General features: G+C 39.8%; 1 protein-coding gene across 1 annotated transcript in view; it reads right to left on the reverse strand.

The window, feature by feature from the left end:
• The window catches only part of lrriq1 (leucine-rich repeats and IQ motif containing 1), a 46886-nt gene extending 38387 nt beyond the window's left edge, over positions 1 to 8499 (reverse strand). The window contains exons 1-9 of the mRNA XM_039808146.1: positions 8169 to 8499; positions 7204 to 7300; positions 6878 to 6960; positions 6653 to 6767; positions 5543 to 5703; positions 4966 to 5040; positions 3613 to 3735; positions 2089 to 3516; positions 187 to 339 (exon numbers count right to left, since the gene is read on the reverse strand). Of these exons, the coding sequence (XP_039664080.1) occupies positions 187 to 339; positions 2089 to 3516; positions 3613 to 3735; positions 4966 to 5040; positions 5543 to 5703; positions 6653 to 6767; positions 6878 to 6960; positions 7204 to 7300; positions 8169 to 8300 (2367 nt within the window). The 5' untranslated portion in view covers positions 8301 to 8499. The remainder of the gene's footprint in view (positions 1 to 186; positions 340 to 2088; positions 3517 to 3612; positions 3736 to 4965; positions 5041 to 5542; positions 5704 to 6652; positions 6768 to 6877; positions 6961 to 7203; positions 7301 to 8168) is intronic.
• Positions 8500 to 19625: the final 11126 nt, after the last annotated feature.

Genomic DNA, 19625 nt, shown 5'->3' on the forward strand with positions numbered 1-19625 from the left:
TTAGGACTTAAAACATAATTTTTTTTTACTTTCAGAATACAAAAATAATGATATCTAATAATAACCAAGAACTGCACTGTCCAAAAGCCCAAAATAGAGGTAAGTAAAGATCTTGGATTACTTAATGTCCCTTGAAAAAGTGGCATTTAAGACAGTGAACTCATTATCTATTGACTGAATACCCACCTGTACATCGACGTAGCAGAGCTGTGGTATCTGGTTGATGCCTTCCAGGGATTTGAGGCCACAGCGTCTGAGGGTGAGGGACTGAAGTTGAGTACACTGAGCGAGAGTGGTTAAGCTACAGCCAGGCAAGTCCTCCAGGGTCACTGTAGTCATCTGAAAGACAGGCGACGATTCGAACGGTTAAGTACATAGTGTATCTGTCTTCGCTGCTTAATTTTACTAACGCAACATATCAGACACGCTCACAGACACACATTAGACTTATCACACCACGCATCAATTTTAAATTACGAAAGAGTGCTTTAAACGTTCCCGCTTCTGACAGATGGGACTGGCTTCAGGATTCTCTCAAATTAGAACAACTGGTTTCCATCGGGACGTTCAAGATGATGCTTGAAAATGTGTTACATAGGGACTCTCCTTGTTTTTAAGAGCCCTCTTATTCGCCTACATCAGTGATTCACATCTGATTTTATTGTTTATATGTACTGTCATTTTGTAATTGCTCCTTCATTCAGTTTTTTACACATTGTTATTTGGGTATTGTTTTATGATCTGATTATTTTTATGATCATATTATTTGTAAGTCATTTTTGAGATCGTTTTTATTTCTTTTTATTTGAGCTGTAATCAGGGCGTCATTGGAAAAGAGAGCTTGCTCTCAATGGCCCTCCCTGAATAAATAAAGGCTCTTCTAAAGTTGACATGTGTGACATGGCACAAGGATACGTCATATATTATATCAAATATGCATTAGTCAGAAAAGGGTCACTGAGGTGGTCGGGTTATCTCAGTTGGTAGAGCTGGCGCATATATGTAGAGGTTTACTCCTCGACGCAGCAGCCGCGGGTTTGACTCCAACCTGCGGCCTTTTGCTGCATGTCTCCCCTTTCATGTCTTCATCTGTCCTGTGGAATTAAAGGCCTAAAATGCCCCAAAAAATAACCTTTAAAAAGAAAAGGGTCACTGCTAATACAGAGTAGGGCTGGGCGATATGGAGAAAATCTGATATTTCTGATTAATAACACGATATTCTGATTTTTTTTTAAGATTATTTTTTGGGGTTTTTCCCTTTATTTTTGAAAGTGGATAGCTATGAAAGGGGGAGAGAGATGGGGGATGACACGCAGCAAAGGGCAGCAGGTCAGATGCGAACCCTGCGCCGCTGCAGGACTCGGCCAACATGGGGCGAACGTTCTTACTGGGTGAGCTAGAGGCCGCCCCATATCACGATATTCTTGACCTAATACCTCAACAATTAGCCTAGATTTTTAAATAATCATCAATAATATGGATATAATGATTAATTGGTTAAAAGCAAATAATATAACAGCTATAACAGTCTGGTGAGTTCAGAAAATGACATCACTTTGCTGTCATGCAGCCTTTAAAACCAGGAAAAGACTAAACTTAAGCCATATTACGATATTACAATATCCAAAAGCCAAGACAATATCTAGTCTCATATCACGAGATCAATATATTGCCCAGCCCTAATACGGAGCATCCTTTAACATAGCTAGGCGAAATCAGTAGTAGGCCCTACATATTTCCTTGCAAATACAGTATTTAATACATTTGGTTTATTCAACATTGTCTTTTTACTGCAAAGCCATTACAGGTCTCATTTGCATGCTACTAGATAGCTCTGGTGGGTGAACGTCTACTAACGCACAAGGATGAGTTTCAAAGGGGAGTTTAGAGTTCCATGTGTCAGTACCGTTTACTGTGACCAAAAATATAGTTCTGAGAAAACTACAACATTTTTCAGCATGACTAGGAGTATAAGCACTTCAGGCCAAATCCCACAGACGTGCATATCAGTGTTTAAACATCTTCATCTTTCACAAACGGTATTGTCAAGGTGTCTGTATCATGGCTGAGCATTTGAACACATCTTACCTCTCGCAGGGATTTCCTGCCTGTGAACTGAAGCAAAGTGTCTGGGCAGAGAGGTGGCAGACTGCCGGCCTCGGCAGCGCCTCTCAGCCCTCTCCGACTCCGAACGGATCCTTTCTGCTTCCTCTTGTTCTGGAGGGAGAGTTTGGACCAGGGGATGCAGTCTTTCATCCATGACAGCCTCTTGTTCTCTGTGTGCACTGGGAGGCACACGGGCAAAAACACAGGGGAAGGCCTTGCTGCTTGATTTTCCCAGTCCACAGTTTTATCTATGGAGGTCTGACTGATGTTCTCTTCTGGGTCATGTTGTTGTGGTACGGTTTCAGTACTGGTGGGCCTGACTGTAGACTCACTGTGTGAAGGACCAGGGCTTGAGGAAGTCCAGGTGGTGCTGTCTTGTAGTTGTGAGACCAGGGAGTTTTCTGTTTCATCTTTATTCGTGCTGTTATTTTCTCTTTTCTCTTGCAGCTCATTTGCTCTTTCGTCCTTTTCCCTGTCGTGCACCACTCTCTTTTGGCTCCCCTCCTTTACTTTGAGTCTAATTTCTTCTTCTGTTTGTTCGGGCACCTCTTTCTTAGTTTCTCCCATACATTCTCCCTTCACCTGCTTCTCTCCCTCCACATTTTTTATCTCCTCCTCCCTTTTGCTCGTCTCCTCCTGTTTCTTTTCTTTTGCTTTGCTCTCGTGTTCCAACTTTCTGTTGTACACATCAGAGCCTTTACACCCCTCCTGATCCTCTTTAAGCCTTATTCTGGAACACACTTCGTCCCTCTGCTTCCTCTTCCGTTCTTCCTCTTTTGTTTTCTTTTCATAGTACGTTTTCCTCTCCTCATCCTCTTCGATGGGTCCAAGTTCTTCTTTAAGTTTTCTGTTTTCCCCTTCCTTTTCTCTTACCTTTTCCTTCACCTCCCTCTTCTCCTCCGTCTTTTCCCCGTCCTTTTCTTCCTTCTTTTGCCTCTCCACAAATTGTATTTCTTCATCTTCATTTTCATGTTTACTTTTACCCCTCCTCCTCATCTCTTCATTAAGCTTTTCCTGAGCCATCTTTTTTCTATCATCAGCCTCCTGCTCTTCTTTATTTGTCCTCCTCTCATCCTGCTTCTTTCTCTCCTCAATCTCCTTAGTTCTTCTCACCTCCTCCTGTATTCTCATGTTTTCTTTATTGCTCTTTTTGCTCTCCTCCTCCTCTTCCTTCAGGCTCATTTCTTCCTCAAGTTTTCTCTTCTCTTTCTCCATCTTTTTCCTTGCCTCTTCTGTCTCTTTTCTTTCCTTCTCCTTTTTCCTCTTCTCCTCCTCCCTTTTCCTCTCTTCTTTCTCCTTTGTCATTCTCAGCCCATCCTCTAGCTTCTTCTTTTCCAAATCGATCTCGATTCTTTCCTCTCTCTTCCTCTTTTCCTCCCTCTCCATTCTCCTCTTTTCCTCTTCCTTACGTTTCCTCTCCTCTTCTCTTTTAAGTGTTATTTCTTCTATTTTTCTCTCTTCCTCTTTCTTCCTCCTTGTCTCTTCCTCCATTCTTTTCCTCTCTGCCTCTATCTTGATTTTCTCCTCTTCCCTTTTCCTCTTGTCCTCCTCATCCTTTATCCTCTTCTGCTCCTCTTCCCTCATCTTCCTCTCTTCCTCCACTCGTCTCTGTAAGTTGCTGATCACTTCCTAATTAGTCAAGAGAAACACTACAGTCACAACAAAGACAGTTGTCCCATTTCATTGAAACTACATAAAACAGTCCACATATAAATTGCTAACAGACCTCTAAGTGTAGATTTTAGTGTAGAAGTGATGTCCCCCCCCCCCAGACCACGATTTTCCACATAATCTCACAGTTGTTGAAATAAAGATGAAGTAAGAGTGTTAACCCTTTTGTTGTCCTCGGGTCAAATTTGACCCGTTTTCAAAGTTTCTTTATATCAGAAATATGAGTTTCTTACAACCAAATTGCCCAAAAATAACATGGATGCATGGGTTCCATACAATGTTCTTCGCAGGTAAAAAAATGATGATTACTTCCATTGAATTTTGTGAGTTTTATTCGATATCATAGCATTTGAAAAAAATTGTAAATGGTTTTAAAACAGCATCCTGACTAAACTTTGACAAATACCAGTCTGTATTCACTCACCATCCTCCGATCTTAACTACAGAGTTCATACGCATTTTAACCAATACTTTTCGATGACTTTTCCATGACTTTTCCGGCAAATTTCCATGACTATGTGTTCCTGAAAATGTCAGTCGACATTATACAATAAGAATACAAATCTGTGTTAAAGTTTACCCTCAGAGGTTTAACTATAAAATGAATGAAAATGTATGTGGTTCATAGTGGGATTCATGATATCACTCCCCGAATAGAATGTTGAGGTTAAGACGACGTGAGAATACATTTATTAATGACATATTCTTATGCTGTGTTAAAAAAAATTCCATGACTTTTCCAAAACTGTCTGGGTCTTTTCATGTTTCCAAAACCTTTCCAGGCCTGGAATTTGCATTTTTCAAATTCCATAAATTCCATTTTTCAAAACGTATGAACCCTGTAACTATTAGTCAAAATAATTTATAATTTCTGCTTTTCTTTAACTCAAAAATAAGCTACAATGTCATTTAAATTAGGTTTATTGACCATGAATTTAAAAAAGTGACAAAAACGTTTTAAAAAAGCATTTAAAAAAAAGGGACAAAGCACGGTAAAAAGGCCAAAAAAATTCATTTTCAATTTTGACCCGGAAGGACAACGAGGTCATGGTCGACGGGAAGACAACAGAAGGGTTAACCAAGTCAATGTACGTATTTAACGAATTAACCCGGGAGAGTGCCTACACCCAGTGGTGTCTCTGCAGGTTGGATATCTGCTGAAAACTGCAACAAGAAGATTCACTGTACCTGTTGCAGCAGCAACTCCTGTTCAAGTTTTTGCTGAGCTCTTTTCCCCATCAACTCAAATTCCTTCTGATGCAGCTGGATACAGAGAGTAATAATAAACAATAATAATAATTATATAAATATAAATTAAATAATAAACATGACAATGGTATACATTATGACATTTAACACTTTTTAAATTCTGGATTTTCTCTTTGATATCTTTCTTCGCAAAGCACATGTGTCTTTCTCTCTGACAACTTGTTACCTATCTATCAATCTATCTTGTTATCTTTACTTAAATTCCAGAGGATAATGTGCTCCTTTGGATGCCTTCTACCACTACAGCACAACATTTCTTGAAAAGGCAAGGAGGCAGTATTTTTCTCAAGGGCACTTGAGCAAGGCAACAGTTTCCTCAGGTTGTCGGTTTCCCTAATTATTACATATATTATTAGACATATATGAAGTACCAGGTTCCTTTTCCCCTTTTCAGTAAGACGTATATAACCTGAAATACTTACCAAATCCTACATCTGCTATATTAAGAATTATTATGGGTAATGGTGTTGAGTAGAGGAAGTCCAGAGTGACTCACCTTCTCTGCCTCCATTATCTTCTTCAGCTCCTTCTGGAAGTCTCTTTCTATTTGTCTCCTTTCCTCCTCCTTCTTCTCACAGTGTCGTTTTTCTTGCTCTGCCTCGTATTCAAATGCAAAATGCTTCTCACTCTCCATGTATTCATCTGTTCCATCTGCAACTGGGACAAGTACAGAAATGTAAGGCTTAATTACTAGTTAGCAAGGATGAAAACCATGTGCTATGCAGTGAAAACAAACTGCCTCAAAAATAATGCATAAAAAAAGTATATACCTCATCTCACATGAATGATTCGGGCAGCGCTTGGGCAAGTCAGTAGCAATATACTGTATGTCACTCTTCCAGATTTTGTCAAAATTAGACTGGTGGTGTAGCAGTGTTATGGTTTTTCAAAATGTTGAATTGCAAAAAAAAGCCCAAACAATAATCTTAAAAAGAAAAAGCTTCGTCACCATCAGAATTTTAACCACTGACAAGATCTAAGGAAATTATAAACTCGTAAAATGTAACTCTCTACTCTATTCTTTGTTCAAAATGTGGTATTATGTACATCTTCATCATACACTCTAGATTCTTACTCCAGTCATTAATGAGAACAAAAAAAGCACAACAGTGCCCACTTGTGGGCAAAAGTTCTCTCACAACAGAAGTTACATTATCAGACGTTCAGCAAGGCCTCAACAGTGTGATGAAAAAGGAACAGAGAGGAAAAATATGTAATTTAGCATTAACATCTATCACACATGTGCAGATAACTCCAGTCATGCAGATGTGTTTACTTTAAATTTACATAATGCTGTCACTCAGACATAAGCACTTAAGTACCAAATCAATAATGTTTTTCAAACATTGTCCTTTTTATTCTTAAGTATTCGCAAGCATTATTCACGAGTGATGCCCAGAATTTGATGCTTTTACCTGGGAAATATGCAAATGAAAAGAATAATTTAAAGGTGACTTTATAACCCTCTAGTGTGGCTTGGACTGTACAATCTTTCGGTTTACAAAATGTCAGTACTTTCAGTAGTTTGAGACTTGTGTCACGCAGTGGGGTTTACACGGCATTGTGTCAAGCATTTTCACTTAATTTTTCTAAACATGTACTGTACCTTCATCGTTGGGACACACTGACACATTGTGAGTGAAAAGTGGTTCTGTGGGTGCAGGAAGGAGGCAGGCGTCAGTGGAAGTGTTGTTCTCTTCATTTTCTGTGTCACAAGTGACCTGTATCAGGCAAAACATAACTTAAGAGTAGTTTGCCACAATTTGTACTGTATTTTGGATGCTTCATACAGTAAGAGATTGAGACTAAAATAGTAAAGAGAGACATTTACCTGCTCATTTGGTTTCCTCATGTCCTTATCGAGTTGAAATGGCAAGTTCATCGTGCCATCAGTGTGATGTGATGCAGTGAAGTCTGAGATGCAATTCAAAGAAAACGCATCCATCATCATGGGAAACATGCTCACCTATGGTATTTGGAGGTAATGATAACTGGATGTCTCTATCTAGAAATGCTATAGATGCATAGAATAATAAAAGTGCCAGGATAAATTAGTATTTTAGCAGCCATTTACAAAACACAAGAGCGAATGTATTGCCCTACCGAAAAGTAATGCTTCTAGAAGCATAATGTTGCATGATGTGCAAGTTGTCATACCTTCAATTTCCTCAAGGATGAGCTTCTCACAAACTGCTGCTCTGCTCTTTGAAGTTTCAAAGTAGCTAAGCAGAGATGGAGGAATATCATCCGAGTCCTGTTGTGAGAAAGATTTAACTGATCACTTTTAAGACTTGTCTGCGTCTGGCTCCAAACTACATGGCAGAGATGTTGAGTGCATGAGTCAGTTTTCAGCCTTAGATCCTATGGTGGGGCCCTTCTGGTCCACTTAAATCTAAAGGAGACCGTGCTCTTGCCATCAGGGCCCCTCCACTTTGGGACGACCTGCCTGGGGAGATACTGTAAGGCTCACAGAATCAGTGAACTCTTTCAAATCACTTCTTAAAACCCATTTTTATCGACTTGCTTTCATTTTACTTATTTATTTTATTGCTTTACCCTTTTTATTTGCATTTTTTTTATTATTTGTCATGGTTTTGTTTTATCTTGTCTTCTCTCTACTAATTTTTTGCCTCTTTTGTCTTCTCTTTTTATTTACCCAAATTTTGTCTTGCTTTTGTTTGGCCTCATTGTTAAGCTCTGTTGTCATATTGACTTCTTAATTTCCTGATTTTGCTATAGCTTTCAAAGTCTGTTAAACTCTGTTTTTAAAGTTGCTCTACCAGTTATTATTATGATTATTAAATACATACAAACTTTGTTAAGTAGGCATGGTAGGTGCCAGCCCTGATCAATAGCTGCTGCGTCAAGAAAGTTCCACCTTTCACCTTTGACTTTATTGTTGTCCCCCAAATACTTGAGCATAAAACACATAAAATAGAAATATGTTAAACATATCATAACGTTATGCTAAAACCTACCACTCAAGCTAAAATATATAAGTTGATAGCAAGTAAAGAGCTAGCTGCTACTAGCTAGCTACATTTAGCTTGTTTTCACCTGTCCAATTAACAAGTGTTAATCATCTTATTTCAGTGTTCTGGCCTCAGCAGGAGATTACTTACCTTCTCGGGAACCAAAAAACTCTCCTGCTCTTCTTTAGTTTCATCAGTATCAAATATGACTTCATTATTTAGCTCAAGCATAATTGTATCATAATTAGCATCCATTTTAAAACGACAGCGACTCGCTGGCATTTAACTTTTACATGTAGCTATATACCACATCTGTTGTCAGAAAGTTATCTTAAGTTGCTATTATTATATCGACAATACACATACTTGCTGTTTGTCTCTATAAATTGCTGTTAAGCACTAGCTAATTCAACATCTGCTATCAGGCAGAATAAGCCATAGTTAATACATCCATGAGAAAAAGATCCATTCGCGTCTAGGAGATACTTTAGTCTCCATGGAAACAACGTTGTGAACTAGCTATAGAGCCTCGCTAGGGACAAACCGTGCAAAACGCAAAGGGACAAATCAACGATTCTTCACAAAACACGTCCTTGCAACTCGCTAAACGTTATTATTTCTTTCAATTACATATTTACGTAAATTTAAATGTATTTGTATTATACTATGTATACTTTTATTTTTTAATCAATTGAAATAAAGCTCTGCTTTATTGATATTTTACATGATATTCTATCTACAGTAAGTATTGTTGTATTGTTTTCTGTATTGTTGTTTGTTCAATGTTATTTTTTTCATACAAAAAATATACTAAAACTGTGTTAACTTTAAACCTCTCAAGTTTTTTATTTTTATTTTTTTATTTAACCTTTATTCAACCATGTAGGCCGTTGAGAACAGGTTCTCTTTTGCAACGGCGACCTGGCCAAGAAAAGCATAAGCATGCAAGACAACATACAGTTTCACATTCAATACAATACAGGAATATAGAATACAATAGGCTACATAAAGTGCAGTTTAAGTAAGCATTACAAAGCCTGTGCAAAGTGAGGTGTAAGTAAGACGATGGATATGCGAAAGTGATATAGTAATAACACTGTAAACTGGAATAGACAGTCTATATAAATATTTAATGTAGTGAAGAGTCAATATACAGTTAGTTCAAATAGTGGTCTAGGTAGTGATGTGGATCAGATATAACACGATATGCATGAATAGACAGTCTATATAAATGCTGAGATGTAGTAAAGAGTCAATGTACAGTAGGTGCAAAGTGTGGTCTAGATGATGATGTAGATCAGTAATAACACAGTATACATGAGTAGACAGACTATATACTGTAAATGCTCTAATGTAGTAAAGAGTCAATATACAGTTAGTGCAGATTGTGGTGTACAAAAATAATGTGACAACAAAGGTGGGGGGAATGACAGTTGAGCATACCAGGGCGGATGAATAGTGCAAAAGCACGTAAACAGAATGTGATAGCAATGCAGGTGAAGATGTGCATCTGTGCAAATATGCAATGGGGCGTGACAGAGGTAATGGATTGCAGTAATGCAATAGAGGGGTGCGAAAACAGAGCATAATGATGGAGAACAGTTAGCACGTACAGTGATTGGACAGGAGCTCAGACAGACGTACTTTGAAGGCAGTTAGTGAGATAGTTGTACTGTATTTTAGTGTATTATAAGTTATATTCAACATCTGCTAAAATATAATGAAATTGTACTAATGATGTGCTCATTCAGTGTTTGTTGTTGTTGTTGTTGTTGTTCACTGTTAATTTGACCAAAATTAAAAGGATTGAGTGCCAATACTCTCCGACAAACATTTTTAAGCTTTCCACACTTGCCAACTGTTACACTTTGGCACAATGAGAAATTTGTAAGCAGTAAGCTGATTCGTTGTAAATTAAATGTAGTGTCATGGACTTGTGTGGGCATTATGGGCAGCCAGCTAGAAGGGGTCAGGGAACCTAAGACCTTGTAGGTGAGTCACAGGACCAGAAGAACAAAAAATGTGTTAGGCCCGTGAACAATGCACACTTTTTCCACGGCATTTCTGATCACAAAGACTAGTTCCTCTCTCCCGTGGTGAAGTCTCTGCACTGGTGCTGTACTCCTTCTCTTTGAGGAGATTCCAGTGGCCCACACAGGTTTTCCTATACACATTCCCCAGGGCTTTCTAAAAGGAACCCAGTCTCCTTCCTCAAAGTTTCAAAGAAGAACAGCATGTCCTCCATCCCAAACTGTTTGCTCCGGAGACACACTATGGTCTGTTCTCCTTTCTCGTGACGTCCCGGGACGAAAACAAAACAACAGAATGGCGCCAGATCAGACTGATTTTTCCATCAAAGGCCGAAACTGAATTCCACGACGACAATGAATGGCACCACATCAACAACACGTTATGTGGCCTACAGGTTCAACACCATCAGAATCTTCTCAGCTCAGACATGCTTTCATTAAAGGCATTATGGGTCAAAGCACAACTTCAGTTCCGAGGCTGACGGGCAGAAACAGGACACTTTGGTGCTTCCCCCGTTGTCGGAGTCAAACGGCCTGTCCCTTATGTTTCATTAGGTCCTCTAAGATTCATTGACCAAGTTCAATTGCTCAAAAAGGCTCCATCAGCAAGCCTTGTCCACTTCGATTAGGGCCAGGCCCTTTGTCAGTGGGCAAGGTGTCCGTCGCTTTTGTCCAAGTGCACAGAACCCAGACAGCAGCCAGACAGGGCCAAGCTGCAGATTTATATAGCAGATTATGCCAGTCAATGGCTCCTCCGGCCTAAACGCAGCAGCGGTTTGGATAGCAGCCGTGTGTTTACACTGTCAAGGGTTTTCTGTTACTCGTCTGTAGCCATTATCTTGGCAGCTATTGGGCCTATCAAGCCTATCATTTCCATCTGGGGGCTTTGATGAAAGAAGAGATTGGAGGGAAAAATGACCACCACCCAAAACTACTACTTTAGCTTTCTTTTGCTGCCCCATTTTGAATGCACAGGTTACAAGTCACAGATTGTGAGATACTAACCATGCATGATATGAATTACTAAAAGGTGTTAAATGTTATTTTAATCATTCACCACATTTAGTCATCATGGACTCAATTAATCACAGGAACCTAAAATGAAAATGCCACTAAAATATTTTCCATTTTCCATGCGCAAACTCAAGTTTACATTTCATTCTCAATGCACTGAGCCAGATTATAGGCTTCTGAGATTAAGGTGATTTGTATGTAGACCTGATGGTAGTTGAAACATATTAGGTGCACGACACGTGAGAGGGGAAATATTTAAACAAGCTAATCCTGCCCGAATGCCATTGTAAGCCTAATCACTTATGCTGCATTCTTGTAGTTATCTGCTGTCAAATCCAATTCTTGCTTGTACAAACAAATATCTGATGTTGATTCTTTACAAATGTAAAGCTATACCTGCACAACATTGTCCTAAATCAGTGAAGTTCAACCAGTTCATCCCCTTCACCCTCCTAACCGAAATTATCTCTCCTTAACTCAGGTGACAGCAGCACATCAGTTGGATTTCGACAGAGATTTGGACTGCCTTTCAAAGTTATCATTACGCTGCCAGTGTGACTTTAGTACATCTAAATCTGCTTCAAATGACTGTGGGATTACTATAATCAGAATTCCCCCCTAACAAGCAGGGGAGGAGGGGCGGGGGTGTTCTTCAGGTTCAATGACTTAAAGTAGCACTTCTACTAGTTTGTATTCATAATTTATTTAGACACTTCTTCCCAGTTTTCCCCTTTATTTGTTTTGTAAACTATGTATGTGGTATTACTAGGTTTACACAATGTTTTTTAGTCTGCACATTTTCATCTTTGCATATATTTAACATTCACATGCTAAGCATTTGACAGCATTTCCATACAGTGGTAACATTGACAACCCGGGGCAGAATTAAATGTAAGCTCTTTTGTTTACTTCACTAAGGGACAGAAGACTATACATGTAAATAGAATATCTTAAGCCAGACCTTTGTGCTGAGCCACAGTCTGTGTAAATACATCCACTGTGTGGAGGCAGAATGGCTCTCTGTGATCAGAGACAAACTGCAGAGGACGCTCAGAATTTTAATGCAGCATTTACTTTTTAACAAAACATGCAGAGTAGAGGAAAATTACATTAGGGGGAGAGACAACATTTGCAACCAAGATTACAAGTTTCCCTGATGTTACATGTAACTACATGTAGCTGTGTATTTAAACACTGCAGTAGCGTGCCTGGAGCAGATGACCATAAATAGTAAACCGACCTGGTATGACGTCATACCGAGCTGAGAGTAGAAAAAAAAACTGTCTGATTTCATTTAAATACATTTACCCCATTATTTGAAGCTTTTGTCACATTTAATATGAACATCCGACAGGCAATACGGGCTACAACATGACATCACTGACATCTAATAGTTCATTGTGATTTTCTGATTTTCATTGTACTGGCATGCATGGAAAAACCCACCCACATGGTGCCCTAGAGGGATAAAACTAACCATAATAACTGCACTTGGCCGAGGTCTGGTGTTAGTGCTCTGACGTACAGTCGGGACCCATGACTTGTTATTGGCCTTGTGTCACAGGACAGTGTCTATTGAGGGAAGTGAGGAAGCTTTACTTCAGTTAATCCTCTTTGCAAAAACCATCTCCACCTCCATCCAACGAGCGTAAGAGGTGAGCCTGAGCCACATTACTGCCATTATGTTGTTGAAAATGAGCCCTGTGCATGTGTGGTGAATGTGTACTTGGATGTCACTACCTGTCATATTGTGAGCGAGCAAGGCTGGGCAACAACTGAATCATTGTTTATTGTTCCTTATTATAGTCATGCCGTTACAAAACTTTCATAATTCTTGCATTAATATATTGTGGCTCACGCTTCCTATGTCTATCACTGTCACGCACACCAGGAAATGGACCCACAAATGCTCGACTCAGTAGAAGTTCAATGGTTTTATTAGAGCACTAATAAAACTTACAGGCAACAGTGTCCAAGAAATGACAGGCAAAGGGAAATCTGAAAAACAAGCAGTAGTCAAAAATCCAAGGGAATCAGGAGCTCAGGAAACAGGGAAAAACGCTTGAAGGCTGCACACAAGGAAAATCACATTTTATCCAGAGTGGGAACTGAAATCGCTCCGAAATTTTGAAGATTCCATTGTTCTGTCCTGAAAAACGACGTCCATTTGATTTTTAATCATTTAGTACATACAGTATCATACCATTATCTTTACCTGTTTATCCATTGCAGGGTTATAGGGGCCTGGAGCCCGCACTGGGGATGAGGCAGGGTATGGACAGGTCACCAGTCTACAGTAGCACAGGACTAACACACACACGCACACACACACACACACACACACACACACACACACACACACACACACACACACACACAAAGCCAGACAACTATTCACACTCACATTACAGTCCCCAATTAACTTTACTTGCATGCTTTTGGCCCAGGGGAGAAAACTCCACACAGAAAGTCCCCAGGCAGCCAGTTCTGTATTTAAACCACTAATCACTGCAACACTGTGCTGCCTCTTGTTAACACACTGGTATCAAAACTATACAATGAAATATCTTGATATCAATTTTGCCCGTATCGCACACCTCTAAGTTCTTAAGTGTGTAGGTACCATGGTATTGTGCAATCATGGTAGTGACCAAACTACGATGCAATTGTACTTTCTGTTCTGCTAACAGGATAGGATTTAGGTCATTTCATACTGGAATCAGTATGTGATAGTATTAGTAGTAATTTTTTCTGATTTCACTAGAATAATTGCTGTGATCAAATGTTTATGTCAGAGTGCCCAGTATCATTATAGCAAATACATGTTTTATTATATCTAGGGCCGATTGGTATAATGAAATATTGTGATTCAACCTATGTCAAGAAAAACCTACATTTGCTATATAGCTAACTGAAGTTATGTGTTTTAGTTGTCCATTTTGTTTGGAACTATCCACGACCTTCCACTCCCGGGATTGCTCCATTGCCACCGGACACTCCGCCGTATGTCCTTTTCGGCCGGATGTCCATTGCCTTACGCTTTCATTGTGTTAGAATTTTAAACTCCGGTGGATTTCTGAGGACTATGGTTAACTGCTCCTCAGACCTCTGCAGGGTAAATCCAGACAGCTATCCAGACTATCTGTCCAATCTGAGTTTTCTGTTGCTTGACTAAAAAAACTTACAAAAAGTTCCTTTCCGAGGCTATTTTGCAGCGGCACCAGGGCTCCCTGCAGCGCTTAGCGCCGCCCATGACGATTGTGATTGGTTTAAAGACATGCCAATAAACGAGAGCACTTTTCTCTCCCATCCCGGAATGCTGTGCCGACTAGCCAGACCCTCCTCCACAGCGCTGTGGAGAAAGGTCTGGCAATGCAAGACTTGTTTGGAATTTAATGGACAAGAGCAGCAGCAACCACTAAAGATATGTGACATGCAGAAAGTCAAACTTCATCAACAAAAACTTAATAATAATAAAACACCATCACAATACTGGCCTCAGTGTTTCAATGATTGGCAGTTCCTTTGACTTATAACTTATAAAACGACTGATAAAAAGATAATGACAGCTCACAGAATGATATGAGAGCACAGGGACGAGCAAGGGCCACACCAGTCTTAGCAGCGGTAGAGCTGTAACAAAAGATGAGAGCACCAGAATATGACCCATGTGCCAGGGCTAGTACCAACAGCTGCGCCTCCTGTTTTGGTACACAAAGGGCAGGGAGTCACCCACGGCTCTGTGGTCAATTGTCCTACAAACGAAAAGGGAAACAAAGCCCACGAGAACTCCCTTGGGTGAGAGAAAACCTATCCGTGAGGAACCCGCAGTGAGAAACGAGAACACTTTGACTCAGACAAGACACAACATGGTGGGAGCAGATAGCATTTATCGCCATCTCGTGATTCCATTCTTATTTCGCCCATCCAAACTCCAGCCATCAGCACTTCTCATGGCCTCGCGGCCTCATTTTGACTCCTGTTTTTGCCAGGGTGGACGTCACTGCTGCCTTTCCGCTGACTGTTTTCTTTGGTTTTATCAGAGCAGGTTTGAGCTGTACATTGCGTATCATATCACACAGGCTTTTCTGTTTTTCAAAGCAGCTCCCAGACAGCACATGAAATGCATATTGTTTTCCCCTGGGTGAAAACGGAGCATTTCAAGACAATAGCACACATTCATGTTCTGTAAGTTTATGATGTCATAAATAGTTATTCTAAAAATACTTACATCATAGGATTTGATAACAGTTGCAGGATGTTACCTCTTAATGTGAGAGTAAATACTACGTGATGCACAAAATCAAAAGGCTTTTGGATGCCATGTCCTGAAAGTTCAAAGTTTCTCTTCCACTTTTTTTCTGCCTTGATTTTACTTCCACAAATGTCACTCTTCGCTTAATACTGGTATTAAACATCATAAAATACCCCTCTATTACTTGTCATTTATGATATTTGGATAGTTTGTTGGTAACCTTTGACAATATATAGGTACAATTCTAGAGTATGTGGTGTTGTTGAACTGTATTGCATTATACAGAAAAGTGTTTCTGCTATTTTTCCTACCTTCATGGGGTGAACAAAATAATAGAAACACCTGTAAGTTCAACACGATAATTCATCAGAACCACAAACTGCACAATTTGAATCAATACCTCTCTAAAACAGTTTCAACAAAAATTAAGTATTACAACCTTAATGAAATTAGGAGTTATTGCAGGACTGTTGTATTAGACTGCATTCGTTTTAGATGGGTGGACCAAATGAACTGGCAACTGAGTGTATGACTTTCATAATAGCCATCTTAAAACAATAACCATTTATCATATAAGGACAATATTTGGATGACATGAGAGTATTCTCACTGTTTGCAAGATTTTTTTCTGAGGGAGGGAGTGTGAAAAATCAGCAGCAGCATCAAATCCTTGATTCGCCCATTCATGCCAGCTCTGGATGATTCCCATTGGCTGACAACTTGCGTCTCTGTGACGCAGTGAAAACCAATATGGCTTAACTTTCCATCAGAGATCTGGCAGGACGGGGTAAACTTGTGACATCCAGATGGCATCATGTTACCAAAGTCAGCGTCAGGTAATAAAGAATTCAACAGGTTAGGGTTAAGGTAAGCCGCCATCTGTGAACGGCTCTGTGTTTACCATCGCAAAATCAAAACAGCAGCACAGAGCGGAGAACTCCAGGTACCTTACAGTCCATATGCATGAATCACCTGTTTTATTCCTCTTTCAAAACAAGACACATCGGTGTGTAGAATGAATTCAAACCTGAGTTTATTTTCCACAATCGACAAAAAATAAAATGTCTACTTTTTCTACTCTGGAAGGAAAGGAGGATCAGGTAAAGGAGAGATCAATAAATACTTGTGATGTACAGATCTTTAAAGGTCCCATGACATGGTGCTCTTTGGATGCTTTTATATAGACATTAATGGTCCCCTAGTACTGTATCTGAAGTCTCTTTTATATAGACCTTAGTGGTCCCCTAATACTGTATCTGAAGTCTCTTTTATATAGACCTTAGTGGTCCCCTAATACTGTATCTGAAGTCTCTTTTATATAGGCCTCAGTGGTCCCCTAATACTGTATCTGAAGTCTCTTTCCCGAAATTCAGCCTTGGTGCAGAATTACAGCCACTAGAGCCAGTCCTACAATGATCTTTCCTTAGGATGTGCCATTTCTGTGTCTGTAGCTATTGAGGAGGAGAGAGTTCAAGCGACTTTGAGTCTGTGAAAAGCACTATATAAATTAAATTTATTATATTATTATTATTAGAGGGGGGGCAAGGTGGAGGGTGGGGGTGTGGTCTTGACCAACTGCCACTTTTCTCGTTTGAAAGCCATGATGTCTCTCTCTCTTTCTCATTGGTGGGCCAAATTCTCTGGGCGGGCAAAGCAGAGAAAGGGGAGGTAACCTTGCTCCTTATGACCTCATAAGGAGAAGATTCCAGATCGGTCCATCTGAGCTTTCATTTTCTCAAAGGCAGAGCAGGATACCCAGGGCTCGGTTTACACCTATCGCCATTTCTAGCCACTGGGGGACCATAGGCAGGCTGGGGGAATGCATATTAATGTTAAAAAAACCTCATAAATTGAAATGTTCATGCCATGGGACCTTTAAGTATTAAAGTGTTCTTGTGCTGTCATCTTTTTGAATGGTTCAACTTAGTGTAGATGTTCGGATAGCACACCACATTTTGTAGTAGTGAAAATAAACTTCTCGAGTACTTTAGTACTGCATACTGTAAAGTGAAATAAGCAGTGGAACTCTGGTGAGAGAACTACTGCTTGAACATTGTTACTCCTTTATGTGTTTTAAAACCATAAAATGTAACATCGAATCAGGCTCTAAATCCTCAAAATGGCTCAACAACAAGTGTCAGAACCATCCCTCTATATTGGCAGCTTTCACTGATCAGCAATCAGAGCACTACACTATTATCACCTTTCTTATCAGTGACGGTACAGTATGTCGGTCTGTAAGGAGAAAAACGTATTTTTTTCAATGTGCTGTTTGACTGATAAAGAAAATTAATTTCACTTTTTTTTCTATTTCCCTTCTTGTATCAAATTTTTAGGTTATATTTATAACCTATTTAGTCCAAATCTTCATCCAACGCCTGAGGCTTTTTCATGAATGCTCAAGTCTGATTTTATATATTCTTGAGTCCGAGTCCAAGTACATCAGTTGGCGAGTCCAAGTCGATACCAGAGAATAGAGTCTCGAGTCGGACTCGAGTCCAGAGAATAGAGACTATAGTCGGACTTGAGTCCAGAGGATATGGACTATAGTCGGACTCTAGTCCAGAGAATAGAGACTATAGTCGGACTCGAGTCCGAGTCCAGGACTTGAGTACTCCATCACTGCTGGAAAACTGTGCAATACTTTTAGTAAGATAAAAACAGATATTGATTTTGTAAGTATGGATGATGCACACACATTGAATTGGCTGTTAACGAATGAAACATGGATTTGCTCGTTAAGTCGATGAGGAAAAAAAGCTCTTTATTGTGATATACTGTAAGTTTGTGGCAGTTCATTTCAACCATGTTATTTTTAAAGAAAATAGTTGCTCTTTTGTGTGTGTATATATAAATCACCAAAAGATATATGTTTTGTAAAATGTTGGTGTCTTATATCCCATGTGAGATGAGCCAGGTGTTTGGCATGACACAGAAATAAAAAAAAACAACTAGCTAACTACTTTGTCTTCAGTACTAAGCACCAGCTGATACTGTTCACTGCTTGCAGATTAAAGTTAGAGAGTTTAGTTACAGTTTATAGTAAAATGCAAAATGGTTCTTCCTTTGCTCCACCGATTGAGCTGTAAAACTCTGAAGTCACCCTGCCATCGAGAAATGTTTCTAATCACCTTGAGCTACTGCTGTCCTATTAGCCAAAGCCGCTGGCTGCCCTTCTCAGCTGCTGCTTTATGACTTCACAAAATCCCTGACCACAAAAACCCTGAGTCACTCGCAATCACCATAATACATAATTATGTAACCGACCCAGGCTTGTCAGCTTTGTTGTTCAGCCATGACTGCTAGTTCTGTGTGTTCTGTTTGACTTGTCCACTGCATCTTCAGTAAATATACTGTACCGAGAGGACAGCAGAGGTACCAGTAAGGCTTTGGGCTGGTGCTGATAGTCTCTTCTGTGGTGCTGAGCTCCATCATTCTCTTTCACTTCCCATTTCCTCACCTCATGAAACCATAATGTCTTGTTTTCACAGAAATGTGGAGCGTAAAATTGCCATTCATTTACAGAAACCATACCAATACAAAGAAGACACATGGAAGATAGCATAAGTTGTGTATGGGTGTGTGGAAATGTCTGTAACAAGCAAAACCCAAAAGACAGCTGCAGGGAGGTAAGAGAGAACTCGCCGGGCCCAGTGTGGCCCATGAAGACAATAAAGACCCCTGACACACCTGTGGGGAGATTGCTATAAATGGCGTCTTTGAAGAGCAAATATTGGCAACATTTTAATGTCCATGTTGGTGTTCCTCTGGTTTATACAGACCATAACCCAATAACTTGTTTTGAACTCTGCATGGCCCAAACCAACAGGTTGATGCAATGCATTGTTTTTTTTCCCCATCTGGGCAGATACTCAAGAGCACTTGGCTCTTAAATATTGGCTGTACCACTGTGTAATCGCTCTATATTTTTCTAATTTTCTTGTTGACATGTTCAAAACGTGGGAACTGACCACAGGGGGTGATCAAACACACTTTAAAAGGGGGGCAAAGAAGGCGAAGGAGAAGAAAACAACCACATTTTTACAGCTGTTCTAGTGTTAAACAATAATCCACAGCGCTGGTCTACTCTCTGAACAGATGGTGATTATGCAATAATAATACGTCTCTGGGTTTTTGAATAGGAGGGGGCACATACCTAAATAATGTATAAATGAACTGCAGTGTCAGCAGTCAAGCAAAACATGCGTGCACTGATAGAATTAACATGAGCATTGGTTTTCTTTCACTGCTCTCAGGGTTTATGCGCTGCCTTGCTGATGAGATGGAGGCTATTAGCAGCAATCAATA

This window comes from Perca fluviatilis, chromosome 8 (genome assembly GCF_010015445.1).
Source record: "Perca fluviatilis chromosome 8, GENO_Pfluv_1.0, whole genome shotgun sequence".
NCBI lineage: Eukaryota > Metazoa > Chordata > Actinopteri > Perciformes > Percidae > Perca > Perca fluviatilis.